Here is a 21,443-nt window from a genome sequence, read left to right as displayed (position 1 = left end):
GGGAGGAGTGGGAGTGCAGAGGAAAGGATTTTTTTTTCTTCAGAATTTGGCCCAGGACCAGTTTTTTAAAGCAGTAATTTAAAAAATTGTGTTCTAGGCTTGAAGCTTCATCAGGGAGGGCGTCTTATCTGCCTTACTTCCCGCTGCATCTCCATGCCTGGCACATGGTAGGTGCCCATTAGTAAATAGTTGTTGAATGAATGCATGAATGAATGGAAAACATGCTGCATGCTCTGGGAGGACCCAGAGCAGGCGGGGCTCTAGCAGTTGTCTACCTTAACCTGCTTTTACATATTTGCTTTCTGATAAGTATTCCTTTGAAGAAAGTATCCCTAGGCTAAAAAAGAAGTCTGTAAATCACCAATGACACATGACAGAAAAATAAGTTAATGTTAACAACTTAAAATAGAAGCGTCCAAGATTGTCAGCATGTGTTAATGAGTTTCCTACTTCTGTGACAATTCAAGATACAGGCTAAAGATGAAATACACACAGTCTAAGTTTAAGCGTTAGAAATTGCTACATCCTCTCCCTTCCCCATAGCCTCTTTCCTATCTTTTTCCTCTTCTCATCTCAATTCCTCTTATTTTTCCTGTTTATTTTCCTTTGCCCTTGCTTATGCTGAGGCTTGTCAGTAGTACATAGTGAAACCATAAACTCAAATCATTTTACGCTTATTACCACAAAGAAAGTGTTAGTTAGGCTAGCATTTGAGATTTTAGTAGACTAGTAAGTTTGTCACTAATCAGAACATAAAACAGATGCCTACAACAAAGGCTTAGAATTAGAATGCTGCCTTTTATTCATGATAAAATTATTTACCTGGAGAAGAGTAGAGTTTGTTAACCTATGACTCTCTTCAAATAATCAAAGTAAAAGAGGAAGTAGAATGGTTCTGTTTGGTACCAAGAGATAAAAGTAGGACTAACGGCTGGAAGCCACATTTTAAGGTTAATATAAGGAAGATCTTTGTAGTCAGCAGTGTGTAGAAGTGGAATAGGCTTCATCGGGAGGTCGTTGCCGTATGCTCTTCTTAGTTTTAAAACTAAGCTCTAGTTTTTCTTTTCTTTTTTTTAATCAAGAAAAATTTTCTGTAATCCTGAGATCAGTTATATGTATATGTTCACCTGTATTTTTCTAGGATATTGTTTTTGTTTTAATTTTTTAAAATTGTACCTATTCATAACAGATATTTTAAGTGCTGAGAGTACAAATAAGAGTGATACACAGAATAGTGGAAAGGCAAACCTATAAGCCAATATATAGAATAAAGTGTTGTAAGTGCTATGAAAGCATCTAGTGGGTACAACATGGAGAATGGATTTGAAAGAAGCAAGAATAGGAAGTAGGGAGATCCAATATATAGGTGATTGTTGAAACTGGCCAGGCATAGCATCAGTACATGATGATGGCCTGTGACCTGTACTAGGGTAAGGTCAGTGGGGCTTAGGTGAAGAAGTATTTAAAAAATATTTGGGGACTTGGGACTTCCCTGGTGGTCCATTGGTTAAGAATCCTTCCTTCGGACGCAGGGGATGCGGGTTCATCCCTGATCAGGGAGCTAAGATCGTACATGCCCCGGGACAACTAAGCCCATGCACCACAACTGTTGAGCCTGCGTACCACAACTAGAGAGCCCAAATGCCACAATTAGAAAGCCCATGCACCACAACTACTGAGCATACATGCCACAACTAGAGAGAAGCCCATGCGCCACAGCAAAGAGCCTGCGTACTGCAATGAAAGATCCCACGTGCTGCAGCTAAGACCTGATGCAGCCATAAATAAATAAATATTTAAAAAAATATTTGGAGACTAAGGTAGACAAAACTTGATGATTGATGGGTGTTGTCCTTGAAGGAGAGGAAGATAGCTTCCAGGCTTTAAGCTTGAGGAGCTCGGCTGAAAAATATTGGTGTTATTTACAGAGATAGGGATACTGGAAGAAGAGTAGGTTTAAAGGTAAGGAGGCACATGGGAGATTATGCATAGGCTCTTTGGTTGTACAGAGAAGAGGTCTATGAATATGGGAATTTGTACAGTTGATAATTGACATCATGGTTGTAGACTCATAGAGCTCCAACATTTAAAGATCAGGTAGGCGAGGAGGAACCCATAAAGCAGATCAAGAAGGTTCTCAGATGAAAATGAAAAGTAGGAGACTTTATTGCCATGAAAACCAATGAGGAAACATGAGATAATTTGTAGAATTAGATCATGTGCAGGATTGAATCCAAAGCAAAGTAAGACTTTTTGCTTTCATTAGAAGGGAGGACACTTCCTCCTCCATAATAGGAGGGAAGGAGCAGAGAATGGGTTCAAAGGCAGGCATGTTTGTATATTTAGTGACAAGGAGATAAAGGAGTTCTTCTCTTAAGAGTTTATGCTTTTTCCATATGTCATCTCAGAGTGACAGGTAGAAAGGGTGGTTAGTGTTCATGTTTGACTGTGAAAGAAGAAGATATTAGATGATGAAAATGATTAAACTTATGAACCGTGGAATTTAAACTGCATACTGAAGGAAATAAAGATAGGAGAGGTCTGAGAAAGAGGCAGAAGTGGTGGAATCACCTTTGTAGAGGACAAGAATGAAGGGTTGTGAGAATAGAGAGCAAGTGGCGGGGGCGGGGGTGCTATGGAGACGGTGGTCAGAGAGGTAATTGCACCTTTGGCAGGGAATTCTTTTTCATCTTTGTACTTGTAACACTGGGTAGTTTACCTGATATCTAATGGACTCTCCTGTTTGTTGACTCAGTTGTAGAATAAACTAAAATGCAAGGTAAAAAATAAATAATAAATGCTTGTCGGGATCTGATAAAATGCTGAGGGAGTTGACTAAAGAGGGAGTTCACTTTAGGCTATGACTTTCAGGTTCCTGGAAGTATTTGAAGTGGTTCTTTTAAGTTTTTTCTTCTGAATTTCTATAGATTATTATTTCTCTACTTGATTTTTAAGATAGGAAGTGCCATTAATATACTTTTTGCTGTTACTTCATTGTGTTCAAAATCCTGTCTTTCATAATGTCTTGCTAAAGTTTGTGGTAGAAGTAGTAATTGTTGTTAAAGGCTGGCTATCATTGTACGTGCTTCAGTTTAGGGGGAAGATAAAGCTTGGTTTGCAGCTTCTCTGGATAAAACATGTGGAGGAGAAATAAGGGAATGTAATTATTCACACGTGTTGAATGATAGAGAAGAGAATACCTCTATAGGGGAAGACCTTTGTAAATCTTTATAGTAAAATTACTAATTTGGAATGGGGACAAAGAAGACCAATTTGAATGAGTGAAATCTCATGTAGTTTAAAAAAATAATTTTATTTATTTCAGCTATCTAGCCTAATTAGCAGTAGTTTCAATTCATCCTTTTAAAATGAGATGAAATGAGAACTTATTTGAAATTTTTTAGCATTTTGTGTGGCACACTGTAACTACTAAGTAAATGTTAGGCAATATTCTTACTGTTTCAGATTTACCAACATGCCTAAGGACAATGGTTCTCAAACTTTGGTAGGCCTCAGACATAGCTGGAGGGCTTGTTAAAACACAGGTTGCTGAGCCCACTCCCAGAGTTTTTGATGCAGTAGTCTGTGCTGGGGCCAAGAATTTCTAACATTCTCAGGAGATACTGATGCTGCTAGTCTGAGACAGCACTTTGGGGACACTGTCTTAGGTTAAGAGCTTTACAAAGAAGATATTTACTTCCAGTAGAAGAAATTTACTTCTAATAGGAAATATTTATCATTTTAATGCTTTAGGAGAAGACCATCATTATTTATTTTTTATAGTTCATGAATCAAAGAAAATAAGGTTAAAAAAAACCCATTTAGTCTATAGTTTCCTAACCAATAAGTTGTCATAGTGTGCTGTGAATGGGTTGCATTTGTACCAAGACATTTATTCCTTCTGTTCTTGGAACAGTTGAGTGAGGGCTGGGTTAGAGAACCAGCTTATAATCAACTGTCCTAAGGACAGAGGGGATTAATCACATGTTTAACTTAATTTGTTTTACCTGCTGCACAGTGATAGGGAGACTCTAGCTTAGAGAACCAAGAACAAATAAAGTATCTTTTTTTCTCTCCAAGTTGTTGTAGTAATTTTTGGTGAACAAAGTTTATAGTGAAAATTGGGATTGAGGTCTTTAACATCTAAAATATTGATATTTCATGTTAATAATTAACCTGCAAAGCTGAGTTCTTAAAAGGAAGCCTACTCTTACTCTTGCTGGAGGACCATCTCACTTTGATATAGAAGTGAGTCACTGGGCTGCCAGTAAGTAGGGTGCACATTTTGTGGGGTTGAGAGGGAAGTTTTGAACCTTTTAAAATTTGAAAAAAATATGTTCTTAAATGTAATCTCTTTATTCACTGTTTCTTGCACTTTTGACTTAATCAGGAGGTTATGTAGGGGAGGAAAAATCCTTTTCCATCTACTTTTCTGAGATTTTGGCTGGGATCCCTATAACAAAAGAAAAACAGAAGTTTATTAATATTTATATTTCATATATACATGGGAGAAACGCAGGGAAGTGAGTAACTCAGAGAGGTGGCTTAGAACTCTGGCTTACATTGCATCTTTAACAAACAACAATAATCCGTAGAATAAAGACAGGACAGAGGAAAGCAGTTTTAGGCTTCCAAGGACAGCAAGCTGTGGGAAGGTAAATACACAGAGGGAACTAATTTGTTTGCAGATTCCTCTAGTGCCATCTGTGGGCTTTTAAGAGTCTAGAGTGTCCAGTAAAGAGCATTTATACCCTGCTTTTAGGCAGAAAGAGAGGAAGGATGGAGAGAGCTTTTTCTTCATTTGCTGCCTTTTAGTTGCCTTCAGCTCAAAATAATTTGTATGTCAAAGAGGCATATTTGGGGGTGATATTCTGGTTTCCTTCAAGTAAAATCAAAGTCTCTGTCCATCTTGTCACTAGTGTGAATTTAGTAGGACTGCAGTTTACTGCAACTTAGAAATAACTATGATATCAGTATACAGAAAACAATCTGGTGAAGTGTTTTATAATATAAATATTTGACAAAGGCAACTTCAGTGTACCATTATTTGTCTTAGATGTGGTAATCTGCCTATATATTGCTAACATCAGACATTTAAAACTTAGGTAAGAATGGCTGTTACTCTAGGAGCAGTTGTACACATGTACTATTTTGATTTTTTTCCCCTTTATCTGAGTTAAATCTAGTGTTCATAATAGTTTGATATTATGCTTACACTTCACCTATACAGAATTTAACCTGTGGCAGTCTCATATGGCTAAAACGTAGTCAGTAACCAAGGCTGAAATGAAAAATAAAAAGGCTTTAGAACAAAATAAATGCTATTAAATTAATGACTAAAGCTCATACATTCACAAATGGCCAGCTTCTTGGATTACTTCATGTCTATTGACTTTTTTATATACAACCCCTGTAATCTTAGTTGTCTGGTTTGTGTCTCTTCAAATTATAAAGGGAAGGGAAATTTCAATAGATAGGTTCAATGACAGCAGCAAGAAGTGATAGCTCTTAGCTTGACAAAGGGAAGAAATGATGAAACTGCAAATAGGAGCTAAAAAATAAAGCAGTTTGTTTCCATTTAATATGAGGTCAAGTGGTTTGCCGTATCTAAATAGACTGCAATCACTGAGATGTAATAGAGTGAGTGTGGTAACTCATGTCAGTAGGGCTGTTCACCTTACTATGCTCAGTGTGTTCATATAAAGATAGTAAGGAATATATTACATTTGACAGATTACACTCATAGGGAATCAAAAGTTGGTTCTGAAATGTATTTAACTAATATTTACTGGGCACATACTCTGTCTTAGAGCAATAGACACGTATGTCTATAGACAATGTCCAGAAAATACTATTCTATTATCCTTTAAAAGTAATTTTAAATGTAAATACTGCCATTGGTATAAATGTATTATGAAAAAATTCATATTTCTTTGTAATTACTTTAAAATTTTTGGTATTTGTAAGTTTCAAGCTTTGCACTGGTTTTACTTATATAAAAGAAGACATTATGAATAAGAAAAATACTGACTTTCATACCTAGTACAGGAATCAGCAAACTATGGCCCATGGGACTCGAATTTGGTCCATCACCTATTTTTGAGTGGCGCATGAACTAAGCATGGTTTTTATATTTTTAATTGGTTGAAAAAATCAAAAGAAAAATAATAACATAATGATGTACAGTAACATGATTTATAATAATGACATGAAATTTAAATTTCAGCATCCATAAGTAAAGTTTTGTTGGAACATAATCATGCTCATTCCTTTACATATTGCCTATGGCCGATTTTGAACTGCAACAGCAGAGTTGAGTCATTTCAGTAGAGAACTGCGCAGCTTCTCTGACCCTTTTACAGAACAGGTTAGCTGACTCCTGACCTCGTAGATTTGCTGAGGCTCTAAGGACATACTACATTTGATTAAAGTTCTGTCATATTGGGGGGGGCCTTAGTGTGTCTATGGGAAAAAAAGGGGTTTGTATCGGATTTTCTGATCTCTTAGTGATGACTAGCTATTTTATATGCTTCATATTACTTAGCACAAATGATCTATCACTCAGCCTGTCGATTGGTTGAGTGATAACTACAGATTTTTTTTTTTTTTTGTGGTACTCGGGCCTCTCACTGTTGTGACCTCTCCCGTTGCGGAGCACAGGCTCCGGACGCGCAGGCTCAGTGGCCATGGCTCATGGGCCCAGCCGCTCCGCGACATGTGGGATCTTCCCCGACCGGGGCACGAACCCGTGTCCCCTGCATCGGCAGGCAGACTTTCAACCACTGCACCACCAGGGAAGCCCAACTACGGATTTTTAGTACTCTTTTAATAACAGATCCTGGTTTGTTCAGCGGAAAGTTTCCTATGTGTCTTTTAAAAATTATTTATCAAGTGGAGCTGAAAAATGCCTTGAAATAAGACAAAAGCTTGCACTATTATGATTAACTATATCATACTAATCTTGAAACACGGATGCTTTTCTACTACTAATGGTTTTTGTGTTTACGTTCTTTCTCTTACCTTTTCCTCTCCCACATTAATAGGTAATTTTTGTTGATAGCATCTAAAATTATAAAACACTGTTCTTTGATCCATCTCTGAGAGGACTTAATTTGTTGTTCTGTTATTTACATAACTTAAGTTTAATAAATGTAGAATCACAAATTGGGTAGTTTTAAAAATCACCCTTGCTGAGGTACAATTTACATACAATAAAGTGTTAAGTTTTAATTTTGGCAATTGTATAAACCACAATCAAAATACAGAACATTTCCAAAAATTTTATTTCCTGCCACTTTGCCTTTAATTCTCCAGACTCCTGTCCCAGGCCACTGGTTATCTGCTTTCTGTCATCATAGAATAGTTTAGTCATTCTGGAGTTTCTTATAAATGGAACCATACAGAATGTACTCTTGTGTGTCTAGCTTTTTTAGCTCAGCGTGTTTTGAGATTCATCCATGTTTTCTGCATCAGTAGTTAGTTAATTATTTAGCAATATTCCATTTAATGAATATTCCACAATTTGTTTATCCTTCATGTGTTGATGGACATTTGAGTTATTTCTAATCTTTGACTATTATGAATAAAGCTGCTATGAATATTCACATACAAGTCATTTGGATATTCACATTCATATTTATTTCTCTTGGGATTGAAATTGCTGGGCTGTATGATTAGTTTGTGCTTAACATTTTAAGAAACTGCCAAACTGTTTTCCAAAGTGATTGAGCTATTTTAACATTCCAGTCAGCAATGTAAGAGAGTTCCATCTGTCCCAAATCCTCAGTAACTCCTGGCATTATCAGTCTTTTTATTTGTGGGTATATAGTGATATTTCCTTGTTATTTTACTATATGTTTCCCATACGACTAATGCTTTTTAATGTGCATATTGGCCATTTGTATATCTTTTATGAAACATCTATTCAAATCTTTTGCCTATTATTTAAAAATCAGGCCCTTAATAGCATTGAATAGTCAGAATTTTTTATGTATTCTAGATATCAGAAATATGTATTGATAGTATTTTCTCTGAGTCTGTGACTTGCCTTTTTATTAATGGTGTCTTTCAAATAACGTATTTAATTTTTATGAATTCCAGGTCATCAGTTTTTAAAAATGATTTAAGCTCTTTCCTTCAGAAATGTTCATCTGCCCCAAATTGTGAAGATTTTTCTCCTTTTTTTCTTCTATAATTTTAATAGTTTTAGCTTTCACATTTAAGTCCATAATCCATTTCAAGTTATTTTTTTTAAATTAATCTATTTATTTATTTTTGGCTCGTTGGGTCTTTGTTGCCATGCACGGGCTTTCTCTAGTTGCAGCAGCAGGGGCTACTCTTCGTTGTGGTGTGTGGGCTTCTCATTGCGGTGGCTTCTCTTGTTGCGGGGCATGGGCTCTAGGCACACGGGCTTCAGTAGTTGTGGCACATGGGATCAGTAGTTGTGGCTTGTGGGCTCTAGAGCGCAGGCTCAGTAGTTGTGATGCACGGGCTTAGTTGCTCCAGGGCATGTGGGATCTTCCTGGACCAGGGCTCGAACCCATGTTCCCTGCATTGGCAGGCAGATTCTTAACTACTGCACCACCAGGGAACTCCACAAGTTAATTTTTATTAGATTGTGAAGTAGGGGGTTGGAGTTCAGTTTTTCCCCCAATATGGATATCCACTTGTTCCAAGCATTATTTCTATAAAAGATGAATTTCCCATTGGCTTCTATGTTTAAAATCAATTGAGCAGATATGTATGAATGTACTTCTTGACTCTGTTCTATTGTATTGGCCTATATGTCTGCTCTCAGACTGGTACCACACTCTGTTGATTATTGTAGTTTTATAATAAGCCTTTAAATCAGGTAATGCAAATCCTACAACTTTGATACTCTTTTTCATAGTTGTGTTTGCTATTCTAAATTCTTTGCATTTCTGTAAATATTTTAGAACAAGAGCTCTCTCCCTCTCTATTTTTTCTGTTGTGATGGTTTGAAAGGACTAATCTAGTAAGAGTCAAATTTTCTCTTTTACATTTTTCTTCAGTGGTTTTGTCTACTTGTTTCTATAAGAAATATGAGATGAGTTTCTGATTTTATTAAAGTCTGTCTGGCTAACTGATATTTTGCGGACACACTTTTATATATTCATTATGAAATTTTTTCTAGATTGTACATTTTCACTTCAGATTAGCCCTCTGTAGCATTGAATAGTTTCTTTTTATCATAGTTATATTGTTTTGTGATGAAGCATCACAGCAGTGACATTAATGATTTAATATTGTAAACCTCATTGGTTGCTTGTAAATGCTACCCGAGGATACAGAACTGAAAAGTTAGATGTATCTTCTACTTCAATTTCAAAAGTAAAGAATTGGAACTTTTACTTGCATATCGTTCCCTCCACTTTACTAAATATAGACACATTGCAAAAAGGACAAAATGTCATAGTAGCTTTGGGGACAAAAGATATTTTGTTTTTTAACTATTGTTTTTTTCTCTAGTAGATGTTTTTATAAAATCTTTCTGTTAATCTTTGCTTCATAAGTTATTTTCAATTTTCCAAAGTTCTCTAATAAACACCATCTATCATAGGATATTGTTATACTGTGCACAAAAAGGTGTTTTAGGACAGATGAAGAGTCTACAACTAAGTTAATTTAAGTGAGTATAAATTATAACTTGCTGTAGACTTAGATGAGAAAAATTTGATAATCAGTATATTGATCTTAAAGTGCCTCAAGTTGCATCTTTAAATTTTTTTTTTTTTTTTTTTTTTTGCGGTACGCGGGCCTCTCACTGTTGTGGCCTCTGCCGTTGCGGAGCACAGGCTCTGGACGCGCAGGCTCAGCGGCCATGGCTCACGGGCCCAGCCGCTCCGCGGCATGTGGGATCTTCCCAGACCGGGGCATGAACCCGTGTCCCCTGCATCGGCAGGCGGACTCTCAACCACTGCGCCACCAGGGAAGCCTGCATCTTTAATTTTAAATGCTTCAGTAGAAAGACATTTTATCACAGTGTAAACACTTGGCATTCACAAAACTGTTCCAGAATATATGTCAGATAGTGTACATATTTGTTCTAGCTATTCAGTGATAGCCAGAGGGGACAGAAAAATTAAAAATTTAAAAATAGTTGTTTTAAAGCAAGATCTTGTGGCTTTATATGGGATTAAAACTAAAACCAGCAGCTAATGAAAATAATCATACAAATATATATGTAGACTTCAAATGTGGCTTCACTTTAGTGCCTGCAGAATAAATTCAAGTGTATCCATTCATTCAAGACAGGGGTCAATAAATTAAGACCTGCAAGCCAATTCTGACTCACTGTCTAATTTTGTACAGCAACAAGCTAAGAATAGTTTATATATTTTTAACATGTTGAGAAAATATAAAGAATAATTTTTTGTGACATGTGAAAATTATATGAAATTCAAATTTCAACATCCAGGAATAAAGTTTTATTTGAGCCTTGACGCTCTTCTGAAATAAAATTAATAGATATTGCAACCTATACACACATTAAAAAAATTATAGTGTCCTAACTGTAATATAAGGGAGAAATAAAAGGAAAATAATTTAAAATCGAATGTATATTTTAATACATAAATTTCTTGATATGACTGCATTAGATAGTATAATGGAGCCGTCAGATACTTGAACCTACTTACAATAAATAAGTTTGAAACAGTCAGTGAATATTAGAAATGCATGGCTAGTTTGTCTTTATATGTATAATGGGATTCATTTCTATGCTCAGATAATTATTTATAGGTTTTTCACTTGCACAAGAATGAGTGGTAAAAATATCTTTGAATATATATATTCTAAGATAATCAATGTAATCAATAGGATGGGAAGAGGGAAGGCAAAAATAATTTTGTCTTCTGTTCAGATTAGAGACTTAATAGATACATTGAATCCTTTATTTCTTTCTATAGTAATTCATAAAGTCATAAAAATAGCCACTAGACAGAAATACTACAATTCCCATTTATGAGAATAGCACACAGAAAGCAGAAAGAAGTCAAATGGTCAAAGATATTTTTTAATTAAAAATGCAGTTGGGGACTTCCCTGGTGGTCCAGTGGGTAAGACTGCACGCTCCCAGTGCGAGGAGCCCGGGTTCAATCCCTGGTCAGGGAACTAGATTCCACATGCATGCCGTAACTAAGAGTTCGCATCCTGCAACTAAGAAGTCCTCATGCTGCAACAAAGATCCTGCGTGCAGCAGCTAAGACCCAATGCAGCATGCATAAATAAATAAATAATCACAAAAGAGAAATAAAAGCAAACATGTCCTTGATAAATAAATGTAAATAGGCTAAACCTCCCATCCAAAGGGAAATACTTTCACATTAGATCATAATATGAAGCATAAATCTGTACTATATATAAGAGTTCCTAAAACTTGGAGCTGTGAATGTTGAAAAGTAAGGTTTACTTCAGGCTAGAAATCATTAAGTCTCATTTTCTCTCCACAGCTCCCCATACCCCGCCCCCCACCCTGGCTCTGGCACTTCATAATGAACAAGATTCAGTCCATGATGAAGTTTAAGTAGTTGTAAATATCATTATGCATTGGAAAATTTCTTTGTTAACTGTAAGACAAAATAAAAACACTAGTTGTATGAGACTTTAAATCAGATCAGATCTTAGTTCATGACAGGCCAGACACTGAGTGGACTAAAAATAAAACTGTAGAAGCCCTAAATAACATAACAAGTTAGAAGATATATACAAACATATATAAAGAAGATGACTTCTTTTAAAATGTCCATGTCAAATTACAGAAAACAAAAATAAAATAAAATAAAAATAGCAGATCACAATACAGTAAGATGAGACATTTATAACTCAATAGGAAAACAGAAAAAAACCCACCACATAGAAATTTAAAAGCTGTTTTGGCAACTCTAGAGTTAAAGTGGAAGTGAAGACACTTTGGTGAAGCTTTTATATATTTGAACCTATGGGATGCAGCTAAAAGTGCTCAGAATAAAATTTCTTGTTTTATGTTCTTAACTAATAAAGAAGGAAGTATGAAAATAAATATTTAACTGAAGATATTAGAGAAAGAATAAAATAAACCTAAGTAAACTAGAAGGAAACTAGTAAGGTAAATGTGAAAAAATGAATGAATTATTTAAAAAAACAATGATTTTCAATCAACAAGCTTTTTAAAAGAAATAAAAGATGCATGTTAGCCTAATCAAGTAAAAACTAGGAGAAACTTCAAGTACACGAAATAAGAAATGAAACTAAGGAAATAACTACAGGTACACTGAAAGAAAAAGTAATAAGGAACTACTTTGCTGAAATCTATTGCAAATAATCTTGGGTTCTTAAATGACAGAGATTATTTTGTAGGCAATGTAGATAATCTGAACTGGTTGTAGAAGGGACAAAACTCCACACAGGCTAATTACAATGGGAAAATTAGGGGAAAGTTGTCAAATAGAAAATAATAAACCTAACTGGAAATGTAGGAGATCTAAAAGGAGAAAAATTTTAAAATACTGCTGAGGAAACAAAATTTGAACAAAGGAAAGATACAGCATATGCCTAAATGGAAAGGCTAAGCATCACAAAAATACTATTTTCCTTAATTAGTGTATAAACTTAACATGATTGCCATGAAAATATCATATAGGATACATTTTTTTGTTTTTTGGAAATAACTTGGTGTTAAAAATATAGTTACAAGATGCTTGGGAAAATTCTGAAGAAAACAGTTAATAAAAGGACACTAGTTCCTACAAGATGCTATAGCATATTTTGATGAATCAGTAATTAAAACTGTGTGGTACGAGTCCATGAACAGAGAATGTCTACAGTTATTCTTATAAGAACTTAGTTTATATGATATAAACTGCATTTCTGATAAATGGGGAAAAGAGATTATTCAGTAAATGGGGTTACTAGGTAATGATGTGGGAAAATATAAATTTACATCTCTTCTCATAGTTTAAAATAAATTCCAGATGGAATGAATATTTAAATGAAAAAAAGCAAAAGAAACTGGCAAAGTATTAAAAGAAAATACAGGATATAAGTGTTTTAAATCCTATGGAAAAAAATAAAGCAGAGGGAGATAATTCAGCAAAACAGGGGGTAGAGTGTAGAAAGCTGAAGTTTGAAACAGATTATACCACTTCAGGGTCAGAGACTATCAGGTGCATTGGCCCTGAGGTGGGATTAGGTTTGGAATTTCCTAGGTTTCCCATAAGGCCAGTGTAACTGGAACAAGGGAGAGGGGGAGGCATATCACATACACCGTTTTATAATCACTTTACCTTTTTCTTGAGACCAGGTAGGAGGCCATTAAATGATTTTGAACCAAAGGAATGTTGATTGGACCTGTTTGAAAATAGATTGTAAGGGTCAAGTATGGAAGCAGGGGTACCAATAAGGAGCCTATTATGATAATACAGACATGCGATAATGGTAGCTTAGATGAGAGTGGTGGCAGTGAGAAGTGGTTAGATTCTGTGTGTATTTTGAAGGTTGGGCTGAAAGATTTGATGTTAAAGTTAATTAAAAGAGGGATGGGGTTAGTTAATAAGATGAAGAAGATTTTGATGGGGAATTCAGAAACTCATTTTAGGACAGATTAAGATGCCTGTTACATTAAAATTGGAGCTGTCAAGTAGGCATGAACCAGTAGTGCAGAGAGAGGTCTTGTATGTGAGATAAACATTTGATAGTCATTAGTGTATATATTTAAAGCTTCAAGATTAGATGAGATTCCCCAAAGAAGTCCATGGAGATTAAAAGGAGGTGAGGGACAAGGGCTGAGCTCTGGGATACTTGAGTGTGAAAGTGGAGACAGGAGGAGGAATGAACAATGCATACTCTGATGGAGCTGCCAGTGAGGTGGGAGAAAAATCAACTCTGTTGAGGAGGAGGGAGTGATCATCTAAGTCAGGTGTTGCTGATATTCAAGTAAGATAAGAACTCAGACTTGACTGTTAGATTTAGCAAACTGAAGGTCATTGTTGACCTTGATACAGCATTTTCAGTGGTGGAGGTGAAAGCTTCATTCCAGTGGGTTAAAGGGAAAGGGAGGAGAGGAATTGGAATCGGTGAGTATGGACAACTCTTTTGGTAAATTTCTGCAATCAGAAAGGAAAGGAATAGGATGGTAGCTGAACAGAATTAGGGTTGTAAGAGATGTTTTGTTTGTGTTTCACTTAAAGGAAGAAAACATATTGAAAGGCTTATTGGAAAGATCCAGGAGAATGGAAGAAATGAATGATATAGGAGAGAGGTAGAGAATTGAGGAAGCAATCCTAGAGTAAGCAAGGAAAGCTGGGATCTAGTGTACAAGTAGACATGTTGGTCAGGTCTAGGAGCGTGGATCCTTCACTCAGCGACCAGAGGATGTGATGGTGGTAGCCTTTGGAAATTACCTTCTCGTTCTTTTGTTTGTTTGTTTTTGATAAACTAGAGAGCAAAATAATCTGTTGAGAGTGATTGAGAGGAAAGAGATACGGGAAATTTGAGAAGAATGAAGAAAGTATGTACCTTTCTTTTAAGCAAATGGGAAAGTATATGGGACAAGGGAAATTTACCATAAACCTAGGCAGTGTTAGGGCTCCACCTGAGGATGGTGATCATGCATTTAAAATGTGATGGGAGAACATGTTTTTTTCTCTAGCCATGTTCAACTGTGCCAGTTCAAGCATAGAGTGAGTAGAGAGCTAGATTTAACTAGGGTTAGAGTTTTGCCAAAGAAAACGTTTCTTAGGTATAAGAAATAAGAGAATTAAAAATGGTAAAGGAGTACAGAGTTATATGTGAGGGAGTCCTAATTATTGACTACATAACTTGTGGTGGGTAAAGAAAAAGTGAATATGCAAGGCATGGAGGAACAGTGGTGATAAAATCTGTGAATTTTTAGGTTCCCATGGGCTTAAAGGTCTGAAGGATTGTTGGAGCCAGCGAGTTAGCTGGAACAAATGGAAGTGGTTGTCAGAAAGCAGTGTGTCATATATTGATATTATGGAGAGAATGAAGTTATTGGTAATCAAAAAGCCTGGGGTATGATCATGGTTGTGTGAGATGGAAGTGAGCAGAATAAAAGATCTTTGGAGAAGGGAAAGTCAAGAAACTGATAGACCAGAGTATTAGAATAATCATCTATGTGATTATTGAAATGATTAAGAATTATGACAAGGGTAGATTTGGAGAGAGTGCTATTGAGCTGAAAGTTAAAATTTCCAAGAACTAATGCATTGGTAGAAGGAGTAACAAGGATCAAATTGCATGATATAAGTTACAGGAGATTTTGAGCCTGGGAGGTTTTAGGGAGGAGGGAGAATGGCTGGAAGAAGCTGTGCATAGCAAGGAGGACACTGACTTTATTTCCAAGTCTATTTGAACATGGAACATGAGAGGGCTTTAGGGGAATCGGCATTTTCAGGGAGGAGCTGGGTTTCAGTTAGATTTAGAAAATAAATGGAACATTCAGAGACGAAATTGAAATTATTAGTGGTGTTAATCTGGATGGAGAAAGGTTTAGCTTTATTTAACTATATTAAAAAGCACGTGATTTTTGACCTAGCACTTCATAATCCAGGTATATTTAAGGATATTCTTGCATATGTGAAAAATGACACACATAGAAGGGTATTTATTTTATTGCAGCATTTTTTAACAATGCTAGATAGTAAATGTTCCTTGCTAGACTGGTTAAATAATTTATGATATACCTATATGTTGGAATTCTGTGCAACCACTGGGGGAAAAAATGACGTAGCCCTAATATGTACTGATGTGACATGATTGTCAAGATACTATTAGGGGTGGGGGGAAGAGGAAGATGTGCCAATCTGTATGTACAATATCATCCAATGTGTTTGTTTAAAAAAAAGAATATGAATACATATATGCTTATTCATGCATAGGGTAACTAGTAGGATGCACAAACTGTAACTATTAATTGTCTCTAGGGAGGCCAGTCGGGTGCTTATTTGGCAAGATTGGGAGGGAGACTTGCTTTTCTCTATACTTTTTGAACCATTGCCTATACATATATGTATTTTTTAAAATAAAATAAGTTTTAAGAAAAGATTCAAGCCAGGTTGTGAAGGATCTTCGGTAATGGAGTTTGGATTTTTCATGGTAGTAAATGAAGATAATTATGTGAATAGAGCTGTGTTTTAGGAAATTTTACCTAATATCAGTCCTTCAAATGGATTAGAAAAGATAAAAGTCAGGACTGGCAGACTTGTAAGGAGGCTATTGCAATAGTCCAGGTTTGTGTTAATGCATATTTATGCAAATTTATCAAATGTGTTTTGGTTTAACGTCCTGGTTTTCCATCAGCTAGGTCAATGTTTGGCACATAGCAGGCACGCTGGTTATTTGATGGATGAGAATATTCAAGCATTATCCATTTTCTTCCAGTGGGCCTTCGTAATCATTGACTCTTGACTCCTCTGGCATGTTTTGTTCTTATCATTTGGCATTTGCTTATTTTAATAATAATAATAAAAAAATTTTCCCACTAATTATAAACCCTGTGAGGCTACTTTGCTCTCTTTTTTTCTCCCTCTATTTAAATTGTTGCACAGGATGAATTATGATATGTCATTACTATCATATATAAAATGTAGTAGGTACCATTATTTTATGTTGTTATTACTGTTTATCTTGCCTTTGTGTGTGTTCCTTGAAGACTAGCTGTTTTGTTCTCATTAAAATGGGAGTTTTGCTTAGTGATTGAGAGCATAGACTCTGAAACTAGATGACTTGACTTGCAATTATCCAGTGAACATTGAGCAAATTACTTAACTTTAGTATACCTCAGTTTCCTTATCTATACAGTAGAGATTTGAAGATTAAATATATTTTATGTAAAGTGCTTAAAACAATGCTTGACACATAGTGTTAATTATGTTATGGAAGTTTTCGCAGGTACTACTGATTTGGAAGAAAGTCAGTTGAATAACCTCAATTCTTAAGTACTTTCCCTGTGTTTGTATTCTTTAAAGGTCTGCTCATTTCTTTTCATTAAAAAGGCCATTTCTGAACCTTTCTTTGTTTCCTTGAAATTATAGCAGCCCCTGTCTCTTGGAGCACACTAACATGGTAATGAATTGGACCTTTAACAACTTTGTTCACTTTACATTTTCTTTTTTTAAAAATTTGTTTTTTATTTCATTCTATTTTTTAAATTTATTTTTGGCTGCATCGGGTCTTAGTTGCAGCATGCGGGCTCTTCCTTGCGGCGCTCGGCTTCTCTCTAGTTGTGGCGTGTGGGCTTCTTTCTAGTTGTGGCACTCAGGCTCCAGAGCGTGCAGACTCAGTAGTTGCAGTGTGCGGGCTCCAGTGCACGTGGGCTCTGTAGTTGTGGCACACAGGCTTAGTTGCCCCGCAGCATGTGGGATCTTAGTTCCCCGACCAGGGATCGAACCTGTGTCCCCTGTATTGGAAGGTGGATTCTTAATCACTGGACCACCAGGGAAGTCCCCACTTTACATTTTCTTTTGATAAATTGGATTCTAGTGTTCAGGGATATTAATTCACCTTGTTCGCTAATACATGTTTTATAATTACATAAAAATATGACAGTGGGAATACTGACAAAATTCCCTTCTTGAGATATTGACGTCTTTACATTGCTTTGTGCTACACGGTACTAGATGTATGCATTTATCAGGTGTCCTGTGTGGCCTGTTGCCTTGATGCTTAATCACGTGACTGATGGCCCTTTTGACAAAGAACATAGCCAGTTTCCCACAGCTGAATTACATTTTATAACTGCTTAAATAAATCACTTTTTAAAAACAGTTGAAACATTTCAAGTGTGAAAGACAAATGCAGTTTATTTTCATGTTTAAGTCCACATTCATATAATTTTTCAAAATGTCTTTTAAATTTAAAAAATTCTATGAAACTGAATTTATTATTGCAATTAACTTTCATAAACCACTTGTTTTATTACTGGTGATAGTGGATAGCAGAAATGAATTTTGTATAACAAGACTTCTTATAAGTTCTTTTTTGAATTTCATTGCACAAGCAAGTATGTTTTAATTTGTTTACCTTTTTGTTTTTATTTCAGCCTAACTAATCATTGTTTATTATTTTTGTTTTATCAGATTTCATAAATTAAAACAGTTGAAATACTGTATTGTGAAATAAGAACCCATCTATTTTGAATTAGCTCTCTGCACCTGAAAACTACATTATTCTTTTGAGTTATTCCATGATCTATTTCTAGAGTCTAACTTTGTTTTCTTTGGGAACAAATATGATTAAATCTGTGTGAGGTTGAACAAATGATTCATGTTTGGAAGTACTTAAATTCTGAGTCTTAATTACGTGGAAGTACTTGCATTTTTTTTTTTTTAAAGGAAGCTGTTTGTCTTCTTTTTCCTTTTAACCAGAATTTACTAGAAATAATACTATTCTTTATACTTTTTGATCAGTATTTCTATTAAAATCTTGTTTTCAAACTACAGAAAACCTCGATATCCTAGAATATTAAGAAAGGATACTATCTAGGTCCTTGTAATACTAACATATTAAGAAGAAAACAGAACCAGAATGTAAGAAAACGATAGCAGTAAAGTCAAAACAAAAAGTTATTTTTTTAGTATGGGAGTTAATAATGATCTGATATAGCTAAAAAATAACTTTGTTGAAAAAAGAGAGCTGTGTGGAATAACGAGGTAGCAAAGGAAGAAATAATAGACTCAATTTCTTATTTAATATCATCAAATCCATTCCTTTGACAGCATTTTAATTTATATGCCAGTTTTCTTCCTGCAGTATCTTTTGACTTTTATTTTAATAAGTTAGTGTTTAAACTTTTTTTGTATTAAAAACAAATAATTTGGAAGTGGCATGTTGACTTTTACTCGTACAACATTTGGAATGTTTTTGACTTATTAGCCATGCATGTTTGTAGGAGGAGGAAAAGTATTTAGAGATAACATAACTGGTATTCCCTTGAAGTCTCAGCCATAACAAAATTTCCTGTTAAGGATAGGATTTCTGATAACTCTGTCCTTTGACAGACACAGTAATATTTCTCCTTCTGTGGCATGAGGCTGTGAGTATAAATTGAGTTGGGATAGATGAATAGTTGCCATCAATACAGTTATGCTGGATTAGAGTCCGCAGGGCAGATGACATTAGCTGAGACAGCAGTTCAGCTGAAATTGTTGTACAGATAAATCTATGGCATTGCTACATAGTCATACTGTATTGGAGGGAGCATTTGCCGAATTGTGCAATAGTCAATGACATTTAATCAAATTCCTTTAAAAAATTTATAAAATTAAGGAAGAATTTAAAGCTATAATGAAAACTGAGCATTTAAAAGTGTATTTTTATGGGAAGTATTCTTAATGTATCCTTATTTTCCTTATTTATTATCAGCTTAGCAAAGATTCTTACTATATTATTAACTAACCATATATTTTTTGGTAAAAAGATATCACAGTTAATCTATGCAGTAGAGTATGTCATGTAGGTATTTGTATGCATTTAGTAAATGCTTGAAATATGCAGAGTACTAGCATATCATTTTAGCCACTTACAAGATGCTTTGGGCAAGTTACCGCAACTCTAGTCCTCAGTTTTCTCATGTGTAAAATGTGGATAAATTAATACTTATCTCATAGGTTATGATGAGAATTAAATGAGTTAATATGTGCAGTGGTTATAGTTAGTGAGTGGTCAATGAATGTTTATTATTATTATATAATTAGTTGAAGATCAATAAGAATTCTTTTGTATTCTCTAAAATTAATGAATAAGCTTCTAGAAAGATGCTTAACTCATTGAGAAATAATGTATGTGATGATTCATTTTACTCTTAATTCCATTAGGTCACTTAGTATTCTTGCTGATTATGTAGCAACTTTTTTAGGACTCCAAGTTGAGGTCTATAAAGGTGAATAAAGCCTTGTGCTCTGCTTTGAAGTAGCTTATTTTGAAACTTCTATTAAAAAGTCAGTAAGAGGGGTGAATTTCCTAAGTAACTTGAATTGGAGAGATTTTTAGTTTTTCCCTTGTTTGTTTGTGGTTCATAAATCAGAGAGATCATATCTGATTGGGAGATTAGAAATGGATTGGGGGAAACATAATGATTATTCAAAGATTCCATTCTTATGTATATTTTATCCTTTTGTCATCACCTCTTCCTTAATCGCTTCAGTAATTCAGCTTGTGTACTCATTTATTTATTAAATAACTTTAAAAATTGTGAAATCCTATCATCCCCACAGTATGGTAGGAAGGGAAATAGCTAGAATTTATGGAAAGATTTATTGGCAATTCTCTTTTGACGTATTTTTAATGTGCCAAACTATTGAATCTTCCCTCACTACTTTTACAGTATTACTTGTTAGCCTTGACAGTTGGGTGTGTCGTTTGTAATATGGTTACTAAAGCCAAATTGAAAAACATGTCAAGTTACTAGGAACACAAGAACCATCTATGGTTCAGAATTGTGTAGCTGTACACAGTTCTCCACCACTTGTAATTTTATATGCCTTGACAATGACTTAATCTGGACATAAGGTCTAGTACAATTTGAGGGCATTTCAAGTAGATCTATTATCCTTGTAGACAGAATCACTTTAGAAATAGAAAAAAACAAATTCTGAAATGTTGTCACTGTAAACATCACAAGGGTAGGTAAATAGTCTTACTGACCCACGTATGTACTTTTTCCCTTAGTATTGAATTTGACCGGGATTGTGACTACTTTGCAATTGCTGGGGTTACAAAGAAGATTAAAGTCTATGAATATGGCACAGTCATTCAGGATGCGGTGGATATTCATTACCCTGAAAATGAAATGACCTGCAATTCCAAAATCAGGTATTTACATTATTTCCTTGGCCTAATGCAGTGTGTATATAACAGTTAGTATCTATAATTAGTATGAGTTTGTTATGGTACCTTTTCGTGAGACTCCTTACTCATTCATGGTGAACACTTTAATTGTATACAGAGGATACGTCAGAATATCTTTTTTATAGACATGGGTTGCTTTTTCCCTGTGGGGGTTAGTAGTTAGTGTTTTTCTGTTTGCCAGATGAAAATCCTCTTTCTTTCACTTAATCAAATAAAGGTCTTTATTGTAGATGGCCTTTCATGGGGTATTTTTTTTTAACATCTTTATTGGAGTATAATTGCTTTACACTGGTGTGTTAGTTTCTGCTTTATAACACAGTGAATCAGTTATACATATACATATGTTCCCATATCTCTTCCCTCTTGTGTCTCCCTCCCTCCCACCCTCTCTATCCCACCCCTCTAGGTGGTCACAAGCCACCTAGCTATTTCCCTGTGCTATGTGGCTGCTTCCCACTAGCTATCTATTTTACGTTTGGTAGTGTATATATGTCCATGCCACTCTCCCACTTTGTCACAGCTTACCCTTCCCACTCCCCACATCCTCAAGTCTGTTCTCTAGTAGGTCTGTGTCTTTA

At 35.2% G+C, this 21,443-nt stretch overlaps 1 protein-coding gene across 5 annotated transcripts in view; it reads left to right on the top strand.

The window, feature by feature from the left end:
- Positions 1-21,443, top strand: part of COP1 (COP1 E3 ubiquitin ligase) — a gene marked incomplete at its 3' end in the record, with an annotated part of 273,496 nt that overhangs the window by 137,300 nt on the left and 114,753 nt on the right. For all 5 annotated transcript variants that reach the window (XM_082656826.1, XM_082656825.1, XM_082656827.1 and 2 more), the window contains exon 12: positions 20,686-20,829. In XM_082656826.1, coding sequence (XP_082512952.1) covers positions 20,686-20,829 — 144 coding nt within the window. The remainder of the gene's footprint in view (positions 1-20,685; positions 20,830-21,443) is intronic.

Source organism: Grampus griseus (genome assembly GCF_964374135.1).
Source record: "Grampus griseus genome assembly, chromosome: 1".
Lineage (NCBI taxonomy): Eukaryota > Metazoa > Chordata > Mammalia > Artiodactyla > Delphinidae > Grampus > Grampus griseus.
Note: the sequence above shows the minus strand (reverse complement) of the source record. Positions and strands in the feature narration are given on the sequence as shown.